The sequence below is a fragment of the Ctenopharyngodon idella genome, chromosome 12 (assembly GCF_019924925.1).
Source record: "Ctenopharyngodon idella isolate HZGC_01 chromosome 12, HZGC01, whole genome shotgun sequence".
Lineage (NCBI taxonomy): Eukaryota > Metazoa > Chordata > Actinopteri > Cypriniformes > Xenocyprididae > Ctenopharyngodon > Ctenopharyngodon idella.
Genome location: NC_067231.1, coordinates 6,969,354 through 6,982,069, shown reverse-complemented (window position 1 = coordinate 6,982,069; position 12,716 = coordinate 6,969,354). Strand labels below are relative to the sequence as shown.

Genomic DNA, 12,716 nt, shown 5'->3' with positions numbered 1-12,716 from the left:
CCACTTCCTGTGTTTAGCTCCTGTATACGTGACATGTGAGCCACTAAACATTCATTGTCCCTCCCTCATCACCCTCAGGATCTTCGTCACTATCTACCCATTTCAAAGGTAAATTGCTGTACTTTAAACGTGAATTAAATTGCATCTGTAAAACTGCTTTAAAAAAAAAAAAAAAAAAAAAAGTAGAGGAAATTCAGAGTCAGACCCAGTTCACACCTGGTAATAATCCCTGGTGATCCAATCACATGTGATCAGGCACACAGGCACATCATGGTTTACACTGCACAGTAACATGCAGGGCTGAGCAATGATGTTGTGCTGATCTAGGGTCAGTGTAAGTGCATTTTGGTTTAGTTAACGGATCTGTTATTCACACTGGCTAGTTGTGTTTTTATGCCTTATTTATGTTAATGCTGGTTTAAATTTAAACTTTGTTGAATATTTTTTAGTTTGTTTGTGTTGCTGAAATTGCAAGAAAGATTGATAATCTTGAAGCACTGGCAAGAATGCTTTGAAAACATAACCAATCACTGTTTTGCATCCTATGACTTCATTAAAGAGTTGTTTATGAATTTATGCGTCTCAGACTTAAATTATTATAGCCATAAAGTCAAGATATTAGTAGCTTTTAAATTTTATATATGGGCTGTCAATTTAACACGTTAGATTAATTACGGTGAAAAATAAAGCGATAAAATTATTAACGCATTTAACGCACTAGCCCCGCCCCAGACATTTCATACAGTTTATTGATGACGAATATGAAGCAGGGCAACAACTCACTGCATGATAGAACCTAAAGAATGTAGTTAGAGTGTCCCTAAAATTCAAGATAGGGGGCAAAAAAAATGCCCCTGTATGAGTCGCTCATATTTTACATACACATATACATATATTATATATATATATATATATATATATATATATATATATATATATATATATATATATATATATATATATATATCTCTGCCATTGTATAAAATTTTATACAACAGTTAAAAAAAGAACTTAATATTGTGTTATTTTAGACACAGTATTGTCTGTTTTGCTCAATTTTGCCAGCAAAAATACAAAGACAAAGCAGAACTGTCCGTCTCAGAGCAACAAACAGCTGCATTCCATTTCTGAATCCAGGTTTTGAACGCATCGGATCCTTGTTGGACTTGAAGCAGCGCTGCACAGACTGATCTGTGTATCATGACATCAAAATACTGCAAGAGCGATTCAAAAGCATACGGAGTCACCTGCTCTCTAATCGCTCTCGTGGTACTTTGATGTCATTCACTGATCGGTCTGTCAAACGCCGCTTCAAGTCTAACAAGCCTAATGATTCAATGGACCATTCATAAAGAGAACCATTTCCTTTACTCACTCTTGAATGAATCAGCCGTTTGAACGAATCGAATTAATGAATGACTCAATTACTTAATCATTGAGACATTTACCGCCACCTAGTGGTAGTTTTATTTTCTTATTTAGATCATAATTTCCTAAAAAAAAAAAAAAAAAAAAAATTATTTATTTATTTATTATTATTATTATTATTTTTTTTTAAAAAGGTATAGTTCACTTAATGACTTTTTTGGGAGTAATTTCTAAGCCAAATTTGATGTGCAAATAATTTGCGAAAAATAATATAATATATAAAATATAATACAAGATAAGCAACATCTTTCTGTCTTTATAATCATAGTGCAAACAGCAGTGTAGAAGTGCATCTGCGATCACTCACTCACTGTCCGCAGTTTGTTCTTCTTGACCTGTCTTGAGCCAAATAGGTGGAAAATTCACTTGCACAAAGAACCACTCATTCTGTTTAAGGGGGCTCTGACCAGATGCCAAATGACCAAAAAACAAAAAACAAAACCTGGCATTGCTGAACAGATTTTTGCCATTAAGCCACCATTCATATCTTTCAAAAACCTTAAGTGCGCATATGCAGGCATATGCAGCTCCAACAAGATCCACACCATGTCGTAATAATGGTAATTGCAAGATTCCACATTGTAAAAACCGTTCACGTCCTTGTAGAATTCATAAATTACAACTTGTATCCTGGGAATTTTCTGAAAGCTCCTACTTCTCCTACTACTCCTACCACATAACCGCTGTACCACCTGACCGCTGCATATGTATTTGATAGTGTTACCATAAAAATGAATAATTCCCAGTCCAAGGATGTGAACACCTTTGAGTAGAATGTAACGTGTTGTCATCTCAAAATTACGGTAATTAATACATGGCGTAAACACAGCCAAATACTTAACCTGTAAAGGGCAAAAACTTAATTTTGGCCAAGTTTGGAAAAATGGTAGCAAACGAGATTTAAATTATTGGCAAGTCAGAAGGTGCTTGTAAGAAATTCGTCTCAGCCTGTAATTCCTCTCACACAATGCAAGCCACAATCATACAAGCATCAATAACTTCAATTACTCAATAGACCAATTTGGAGCAGGCATCAGTTACATCACTTGCAGCTGCACGAGCATAGAGGTGGCAGAAAATAGTGGTAACAAGTGGAGGAAAATGGGCAAAATCCACAGAATCTCACAATTCTGTTTTTCCTTCTAAGAATTGTGAAATATAAACTCAGATTTGCAAGAAAAAAAGTCAGAACTGTAAGATATAGACTCGAAATTAGTTTTTTTTTTTTTGCTGAATTTTCATTTTCTGCCACCAGGTTGGCTATGCCCACAAAAAAAAAAAAAAAAACATCACTGTTTGAATACACAAAATAGGTCTTTATGCATGGTGTATAATATATTATATATATATATATATATATATATATATATATATATATATATATATATATATATATATATATATATATATATATATATATATATATATATATATATATATATATATATATATATATATATATATATATATATATATATATATATATACATACACACACACACACACACATGGAGAGAAAAAAAACAAAAAAAAAACCAAAAAAAACAAACGTATATCCAGCAGACTTTTGCTGACAAATAAACATCTGCATGCAGGTCATTTGTTCATTCACATATACTACAGACATTGTAACAATACAGAGCTGTTTAAAAAAAAAAAAAAAAAAAAGTGGGGGGGGGTGCAAGTTTGTCCTCTTAGTGATGGACAGGTTTGACAGGCCACTTTCACACCCTTTTTGGAAGCTCATCATATATTACACCAAGAAAACAGTAAATGTTGGACTCTCATCATTTATCAAACTAACTGCAATGTACTAATGCATTCAAAACACAGGACACATGTTGTATTATAATTATCTAAACTTTAGATAATTATAATACAACATGTGTCCTGTATTTTGAATGCATTAGTACATTGCAGTTAGTTTGAAGCAAGTACAGATAGACTCGGTCCAACTACTTACTGCAGAAAAACAATGTTCTAAGTCTTTAGACAAAAAGACAGGACAAGCAATTTTTTTAAACATGTTTTCATGTTTTAAAATTATCGGGAGGTGCTCATAAGATACTCGGCTCAGTCCGTAATTCCTCACACAATGCAAGTTACGACCATAAGAGCATCAGCAACTTCTACGTGATTTCTCCTGAGAGGTTTAAAAAAAATTTTTTTTTTTAAAAATGACTGCAAGCTCATACGACAGCAAATATCTTACCATAACGCACTGTAATTGTTATTTTGAACATGTTGGACAAAATCTATTTCAACCACAATGTTGAATGAACATCCAGAGCAATGTTTTACCTTCAGACTCACCCACACACTATTAGACAGAGACAGTGAAATGAGCACCTATGACTAAGCATTACTGCAAAATTTACGCTTAAAAAAAAAAAAATAACAAAGCAAAAACAAAACTGGAAGACTTTCCGAACATACACAAGCAATAGGCTTTTTTTTTTTTTTTTTTTTTTTTAGGAAGGAAAACTTAAAATAAAAAAAAAATTCGGAGAAATTGGGAGAAATCACTGAATTATGAATAATTAACTGCTATTTTGTGAATATTAAGTAATTATGTAAATCAATAAAAAAGTTACTATATTTTAAAATATTTGTAATCAGACTAATCTAATCTATCTAATGCAAGTACAGAGACTTGGCCCTGCAGAAAAACAATGTCCTGCTAATAATAGTGAAGTCTCAAACAAAGAGACAGACACGAGCCTAACCTATAAATGAGTCTGATTTTCATAGCACAGAAAATTCTAGACAAACTAATTACAAAATGCATATTTGATCTATAAAAACACATCTCTCAAAAGACAAGCCTATTCCATGTCTTATTTTAAATTTTGTAGCACTATACTTAAGCACCATGCAACAAATATGCTCATATTCCCTGTGCTGTCAGCGTGAACAAACAATACAGAAGTAACAAAATAAAGATAAACCCAACACAAGTTGAAGTCTTATTAGCTTATGTGTGGAGGAGAGGAGGGTGTGTGTACAATGGACAGACACCATCTCTAATGTACTACCTACGTCTGTGAAATTGCAATAAGCATAAGATTTTTCCCACACAATGCAGTGTGGATACATTTCAGATATACAAAGACAAATACGAAACAATATATACACAATAAAAAAGATAAATACTTAAAGCAACTGTGCAGTTAATCGACCAGCAGTGTGTTGTATTATTACCCAAGCAGGTTTCATGATAATACGCGGTCTCGTACAAATGCAGCGTCTTCGCTTTATCGATGGAGAAACAGGAGACTTACTTAAACGTTTCTTGTGCCCTCCAACCTCAGAATCGCAGCCTTCAACACACGAAACGGCAGCAGTAACGCCGTTAAACCATTATAATCCATATGTGGCCGCCTCCAGCAGCTCAAATCTAGCATCATCAAGAGAAAGCTGCTGAATGAACCAATGAGAAGAGCATCGGCTTACCGCCGCGAAATACAAACGCTGATATCATCCAACATTAAATATCGGCACTGACACAGGATTTCACACAGGGATCATTTCACATACTGATATTCTACATGAACAAACTACTAAAAGTTAAAACTCCTGAAAGAAACAATTAAACCCTACAATAAACATACCAAACGCCATGGAGAAAATTTATACTTTTCTATAACGAAAACTAGTGGTGTTTAGCAAAGAGTTTTGGGTAAATGTTGAATCAACAGTAATGTTAACGTTACCTGTCGGAGTTGACTAGCCAGTTACTTAGCTCAAACAAAACTTAAAGTAACTTACCTGAACTCAAAGGTCTTTATTTTTCTCTCCGATCAAATACAAATCTATAAAAACTGAACTGCAGTTTAGTAATTAACATTCGTGCGTTAGATAGTCTTCGCTTCACACTATGATAAAGCAGCGCTAACGGTGTTGAGTCGTTTCTCTAATCACCCCTCAGGTGGCTATTTAAATATCACGTCACGCACTAGAACTTGAGAAACGACGTCATATCCGCTAAGCTCTACCTCATTACATAGGCCTTATAAACAATAAACAAGCCATTATTATCGTTTTACTTTTTGATTTATTTGTAATTAATAATGTTTATTGTAATATATTTAATATAACGTATTATTTATACAGCGTCTTTATTTAAATTTATATATTAAAACATGTCCATTTTTTTATGTAATTTATTTTCTTTTTACTACACTTTGGTCATAATTTTAACAATATTATAAGCAGTACTGTTAAAAAAAAACTATTTAAAAAAAGTTTTTTTAATTAAAATTAAATCAATTTTAAAATTGAGAAACTTGCTCTCACGTACCCGCTGGAGATGAAGCATACTATGCACCAGCGTAAAGACAGCAGCTCTAACGTGCCACTTCCTGTCACAGAAAAATACGACGTAGAAGAACAAGACCAGTTTTGGACGCTAAAAACCTATGAGGCTGGTCATGAGCTGGTCCTAAGCAACTAGCTCCTGCTCATGACCAACTAAGGACCAGCATAAACCAGCTCTAAGCTGCCATGCTTCAAAACATACCTAATCAGCATAGGCTGTTTTTTTTTTTTTTTTTTCCAATAGGACAGTCGTATTTTGCTTTGAACAACCAGCACAAAAGTAAGATGGATTACCTGATCCTGGATAGCAAAACATGGCATTTCCAAATCCAAATCAAACGTTTTAAACAACTGGTCCCTGGACAGGTTTGAGAAGCACTGTTTGGGTACTGTGCTGTGTCACATGCATTTCTTGCTGCATTCAGTTCATTTTTCCTCATTGAAAAGTACTTTTGGAAAACATGTACAAATCGTGTACATGAGATAAAAGTTTCAGTATTATATCAGTAGATTTTAGACAATTTATTTAGCTAAGTCACTTAATATTAACTTCTTGTTTATTGAACTGTTTTATAAACTCAACATCACATATTCAATCATGCAGAAGTTTGGAAAAACAGCACCTGTGCCATATTGATTAAATCATGATATTAATATTTAAAAATAAAGACCTTGTACAGGGACATATAACAAATAATATAATGTATAAAATGTATTTGTTTTTTTACTTGTTTAAGAATGTTTTTTTCCCCACTGCTAAAATATACTGTGTTTGTGTACCATTTTCATGGATAAAGTAAAATGAACATGACAGTTTATCATCATTAAAATGACAAAAAGTCTAATTGAAGTTTCTGAAAACAAATGGACGCAATTTAAACAAACATGTCTTTATTCAACAATTGTATATTTTTAAACCAATAAACTTTAAAATGATCTGAGAATGTAATACAATAAAAGATTTCTCAATAGAAAACACTTCATGGTTTGTGTACAAATGTTTCTAAACATCAGTGATACCTGAACCAAAAAGTGAAAATTCATGATTAAAATTTAATAATGGTGCAAAGAGTGATTAATGGTAAATACCTAAATAACCACACGAAAAATGAACAACAACAAAACGAACACTGTATTAATGGTCTGTATGTCATTAAGAAAATGAACCATTTCTGTTAACTGCTTTCACTGTGTGAAACCCTGATCATGCCGATTACATTACACAGATAAAAATGACACACTTGAGTTGAACTCCTGACTCAATTGAAGGGTTTGACAATTTTCATGGAGATGTAGTTCTGAAAAAAAAAAAAAAAAAAAAATAGTTAATTAGCATTGTACATCTCAAGTGAAAAGTCTGAACATAAGCTTTGTGAAAGGATTAATGAAGTGTGTCCTTACTGGTAAAGAATACAACAAGATCCCAATGAATAACAGTACTAAGATTAGCACAATCAGGCCGATGAACAGCCACTTAAATCTTCGCCACACTATGAACTTGCATGTCTTGCATGGATTTGAGAACCAAAAGAATGAGGTTTCAGGTCGCCTGAGGGGTTTAAAAAAAAAAGAAAGAAGAAGAAACAAATCTTGTGATGATCTTCTGTTAACACACATAACAACAAACATATTTAAAGCAAAAAAAAAAAAAAAAAAAAATCAATTACTTGGGAGGATCCAGTTTCGGATTCATATTGGGCTCATCTCTGCCTTTTCCAGCAGGTCTCTCATCCGCTTCCTTCTCGTTCACAATCTCCAAAGTCATCTCCACCTTTCCCTGAAACAACATATAAACAAGGCCCAATTAATCAAGCTTTAAGGAAAAAATGTCAACATGAAATGACATTCATAACCCATTTTATCAAAATATCACGCAATTCTAAGAGAAGCATATTTAAAGGGGTAATTCACCACTAGGCTTTCAATAAAAGTTGGCTGCCTATGCAGTAGAAAGGCCTTTTGGCAAATAGGAAAACCTCAACACTGATAATGCACTGGGCATGTGAGTGTCCAAAGCCACTCCCAGTCTGCTCCTATTGGATAGGCTTGACCAGAGTCAAATACCACCTTGCTTGAGTAGGAAATATTTTTTAGCTAACTTTTAGTCACAATGGTGTTTACTCGTACAGTGCATGCAGAATTATTAGACACGTTGATTTTCTGATCATATTTTTTTTCCAGGCACATCTTACCAATTCCAAACCACACTGATCTTAAAGGGTTAGTTCACCCAAAAATTCTGTCATTTATTACTCACCCTCGTGCCGTTTTACACCCGTAAGACCTTCGTTGATCTTCGGAACACAAATTAAGATATTTTTGTTTAAATCCGATGGCTCCGTGAGGCCTACATAGGGAGCAATGACATTTCCTCTCTATTTAAATCAGTTCATGTGAGTACAGTGGTTCAATATTAATATTATAAAGCGACGAGAATATTTTTGGTGCGCCAAAAAAAATAAATAAATAACGAATTATTTAGTGATGGCCGATTTCAAAACACTGCTTCAGGAAGCTTTGGAGCATAATGAATCAGCGTCGAATCCACAGTTCGGAGCGCCAAAGTCACATGATTTCAGCAGTTTGACGGTTTGACACGCAATCCGAATCATGATTCGACATGCTGATTCATTACGCTCCGAATCTTCCTGAAGCAGTGTTTTGAAATCGGCCATCACTAAATAATTCGTTGTTTTGTTTTTTTTGGCGCACCAAAAATATTCTTGTCGCTTCATAATATTAATATTGAACCACTGTACTCACATGAACTGATTTAAATATGTTTTTAGTACCTTTATGGGAGAGGAAATGTCATTGCTCCCTATGTAGGCCTCACGGAGCCATCGGATTTAAACAAAAATATCTCAATTTGCGTTCCGAAGATTAACGAAGGTCTTACGGGTCTGGAACGGCATGAGCGTGAGTAATAAATGACAGAATTTTCATTTTTGGGTGAACTAACCCTTTAATAACTACTATTAATTTTGTATTTCATCATTTATAAGTGATATATAATTGTTTATAAAGGCTGGAAATGAAAAAACGCCTTATATTCAGGTGTGCATAATTATTAGATACGTTTTCTTTTACAGATAAAATGAGCCAAAAAAAGATTTAACTCAGACTGAAGTGTCAAAAATTATTAAATTCCAATGAGAAGGATGCAATACTAATGCAATACTAGAAATTGCTGTTAAGGCATGACCAATGGACAGTGAAATGCTCATTGGGTAAGCAGGGTCAGACAAAAATAGGTGGAGAAGAAAAGACACGTTAACTCCAAAAGAATTAAGAATTAAGATAAATAAAAGCCTAAATTCAATCTGTTCATCATATAAAGCAATCGAGTCTCTTCAGAAAATTTGGACTAAACCACTCAATTCATATGGATTAGTTTTATAGTCTCTTTATGAACCTTTTGAAGCGTCAAATTGGTAGTTATGTAGCTTTCTATGGAGGGACAGAAATCTCTCAGATTTCATCAAAAAGATCTTCATTTGTGTTCTGAAGATGAACAAAAGTCTTGTGGGTTTGGAAAGACATGAGGGTTGGTAATTAATGACAGACGAAACGCAATAAAGTTATCTTGATTTCAGAGGTGGATGTCTGCTGTTTGGGAACACAGTCGTGTAAGACAGTTCTGGGTAATAATTATACTGAACCAATTTGACGACAGACTTTGCTCAGGCATTTCAGAACAACCAAAACATTTCAGATGCTGTGCAACGAGATCGGTCCGCTGGTTAGTACAGTTATGCCGTCCCGGTGCAGTCACGTCTTTTTTATGCGCATCAAGGAATTTATAAGGTAAATGTGTTTCCATCGCTTCCATCTATTTATACATGTGTTTTCTTAACGGATAAAAAGTTTCAGACTCAGTTGAGCATATACGTTTTTTTATGTGCATTTTTGAATTTACTGTATGCTCATTTTGGCGTTTCAATCCAGAGTTTTATATGCAATATTCCAAAATGCACATAAAAATAGGTGGATGGAAACATAGCTAGTGTTTTAGAACAAATGGAGGAAAACAAAAACAAAGAAAAAACGTAAATTTCTCGGTCCAGGTAACACAGAGAAAGAGTAAACATTGTTATACTTCCTACATACTACATATACTACATTGCAACAATACAAAGCGGGTTGAAAGAAGAGAAGAGGATTTAATATCCATTGGAATTTGACTGGATCATGGAAAATGAATGTCATACTGCACCATACAGGAACACATAAAAAAAAAAAAGACAAAAGACATTGCATTAGCTGTACTTACACCAAGCTCCCTCTTCCCATCTTTATCCATGTAGCATGGCCACCATCCTCTAACTGACTTCTGGTCAAAAAGAGACTTGAACTGGTCTGATTTTGGATGCGTAGTTCCATCCGGCACCATGCTAAGGTCACATTTCTCTGGTGTTTTGGAAGGGTTGATGAGGTGGTGCAGATCAAGTTCAATAGCACCTGTAACACAAGTGAGATAAGACCCAAAAATGTAAAGAAAAATAAAATTAAAAATAAAAGAGCTCAGAAAAGAGCTGCATACAGACATCTCACCTAGGTAATCATCCAGTGAGAATTTGTCATTATCCCATATTTGAACAATCAGCTTGGGTGGGATTCTAAACTCTGATTTGTCAAGGTTCCAGAAGTGTTCCTTTTTAATGTAAAAGAAAGAGAATATTTTAATACTTCCAAGTGCTCTTCATAACATATTAAACAGTCAATCTATATTACCTTTTTAGATACAAGACATAGCTGCTCCGCAGGTAGGTATTCAAATCCGAAGACAAACCTCCAGTTGAAATTTCCATCGCCATCTAAAGATCGATAATGGACGTCTGTTTTTTGCTTATTTTCTTCCATACCTGGCATCCAACTAATCAAAGACACAAATGCATGCATTATGACAAATGCTACAAAATTTATTAGTAAAACACATTAAAGTGCCCCATTACGCTTTTTCGGATATTACCTTTCATGTAGTGTGTAATACAGGTGTTTGTTAATGTAAAAGGTCAAAATTTCAAAGATCAAAGTGCACAATAAATGTAGTGTTATTCTCTCCAAAAAGAAAGAACCGGTTCCTGAAATGAGTCATCAGTAATTCCAGCCTTACTTCCTGCTCAAACCTACAGCCTATGATCCTCATTGGCTGCAAATTGATATGGTAAAACTAATGGCATTGTTACTTTTCCTATCACTCTGTATACAAGCGCTGAGGAAGCCTCCAGAGATTAAATTTAGACATGGTAATGGGTGTTTCGTTTTCGACATACGCTGTAAGAAACAGACCAATCACAACAGCCTGGGCCATCTGACCAATCAGAGCAGAGTAGGCTCTCAGAAAGGAGGGGTTTAGAGAGCAAGAGTCCTTGATTGAACCGTTTTAAAAAGAGATGATGCTGCAATGTATATTGACAAAATGAGAGTGTTTTTTGATCTTGGATGCATGTAACTATGAACTCATTTGCATACATTTCCATAACAAAAGATAACGCCAGGTTCAAAATTTTTGTTTAATTTTGTTTACATATTAAAGGTTTTTCCATAGTGGATTTTGTATATCTTTTTTATCACTCCATAAAACAAAAGATACTGTCAATGGCTAGAAAAATAAAAATCACCATGCTTTTAGGAAATAAATGGTAAATAAATCAGGCGGCAAATGATAAATGAACAAGCCCCTCTGTAAAAACCTTCAGAATATAGAAAGGAACAAAACTGTGTAAGTTTTCTTTCAGCTAGTCTGAAATAAGACATCTTATAGAAGCAAAAAAGCCTAAAATCTAAACAATTGTTTTGCCTGTAGTGTCTTGTCTTAAGAGACAGCAAAGATCTTTTACATACCCCTTTACATAGACGTCACTCATATTTTCACCAGTAATGCTGGTTTCATCTAACACTACTTCAGTCGTGTTCCAAACGATGACGCGCAGAAAGTACCTGATAAAAAGAATGAACGTGAGTCTATCATCAATCAACATAAAAGAAAAACTGAAAGTACCCGTTTCTTCTCACTTTTTTGCTTTGCGTGGCGATATGTCAAAAGGAGGTCCAGGAGGCCCAAGGCTTTTGGGGAAAATGTCAACCCACATCTGGAGTTTTCCCTATAAAACAGATAAAGCAGAGTTTTGAGCTTGCTTTCAAACCAAAAAGGGGTCTATAAAGTATATCACAGGAAGAAGCAGCTAGTGAGCAGCCTCACACCTGCGGGAGAGTCGGTTGGAAGCTACTGTAAAGAGTTCTGGTTTCAACATGCTCCGGAACCAGGCCTTGAGTTCGGAGGACGTGCAGAGCGATCCGTTCACTTGGTGGACCCAGGTGTTCATGAATTTTCTTGTTCGCTTCTAAAATGTATACATTTATGCATACATATATTTTATAATATAATACATTAACAGTTTGTCAAGCCACCATAATAATGTTCAAAACAACAAATATCTCTTTAACTCACCAAAGTCAGATAGGCAATATAATCGGCCACCAAAGGATAAAGTGTTTCCATTGTCTTCACTCCTGGGTGGACTCAATCCTTTCAAACGGGCATGATGTTCAAGAATCTGAGATGGTTTGAGCTGATCACGCCACTGGTTTGGTCCAGAACTATTGAATGAATAATACATTAGTTAACTAAATGTTGTCCTCAAAGAAAATACTAACTTTGTATGAAATTTTATTCTATGGGTCTCACATGCAGTATGTCTGGGCTAAACCACAATAAGAACCAAAGTGAGAAAGGAAGCGGTTTTCCAAGTCAATCACCGTCTCCCCAACTTTCTCATCACGGCTGAGCAAATCAAAGTCATAGACGGCAATTTTCAGGTCTTTGTCTTGTGGGAGGAAGCATGTCGTTTCAAACATTCTGTTGAGAGACAGAAAATGGTTCTCATAAAACGGTCAGTCCTCTTCGACAGCTTGACAGTCTGAATGCATGATAAACTCTCAATAAATCTCTGGCATTACCTTCCAAA

At 34.7% G+C, this 12,716-nt stretch overlaps 1 protein-coding gene across 3 annotated transcripts in view; it reads right to left on the bottom strand.

Annotated features, from left to right (window-relative positions):
• Nucleotides 1-6,619: 6,619 nt before the first annotated feature.
• myof (myoferlin) overlaps nucleotides 6,620-12,716 on the bottom strand; it is a 44,636-nt gene continuing 38,539 nt past the window's right edge. For all 3 annotated transcript variants that reach the window (XM_051915739.1, XM_051915737.1, XM_051915738.1), the window contains 12 exons: nucleotides 12,709-12,716; nucleotides 12,437-12,607; nucleotides 12,200-12,348; nucleotides 11,953-12,092; nucleotides 11,764-11,852; nucleotides 11,593-11,688; nucleotides 10,480-10,621; nucleotides 10,300-10,399; nucleotides 10,019-10,206; nucleotides 7,413-7,522; nucleotides 7,147-7,294; nucleotides 6,620-7,043 (listed from right to left, as the gene is read on the bottom strand). The exon at nucleotides 12,709-12,716 is cut by the window's right edge and continues 84 nt beyond it. In XM_051915739.1, the coding sequence (XP_051771699.1) occupies nucleotides 7,005-7,043; nucleotides 7,147-7,294; nucleotides 7,413-7,522; nucleotides 10,019-10,206; nucleotides 10,300-10,399; nucleotides 10,480-10,621; nucleotides 11,593-11,688; nucleotides 11,764-11,852; nucleotides 11,953-12,092; nucleotides 12,200-12,348; nucleotides 12,437-12,607; nucleotides 12,709-12,716 (1,380 nt within the window). In that variant the 3' untranslated portion in view covers nucleotides 6,620-7,004. The remainder of the gene's footprint in view (nucleotides 7,044-7,146; nucleotides 7,295-7,412; nucleotides 7,523-10,018; nucleotides 10,207-10,299; nucleotides 10,400-10,479; nucleotides 10,622-11,592; nucleotides 11,689-11,763; nucleotides 11,853-11,952; nucleotides 12,093-12,199; nucleotides 12,349-12,436; nucleotides 12,608-12,708) is intronic.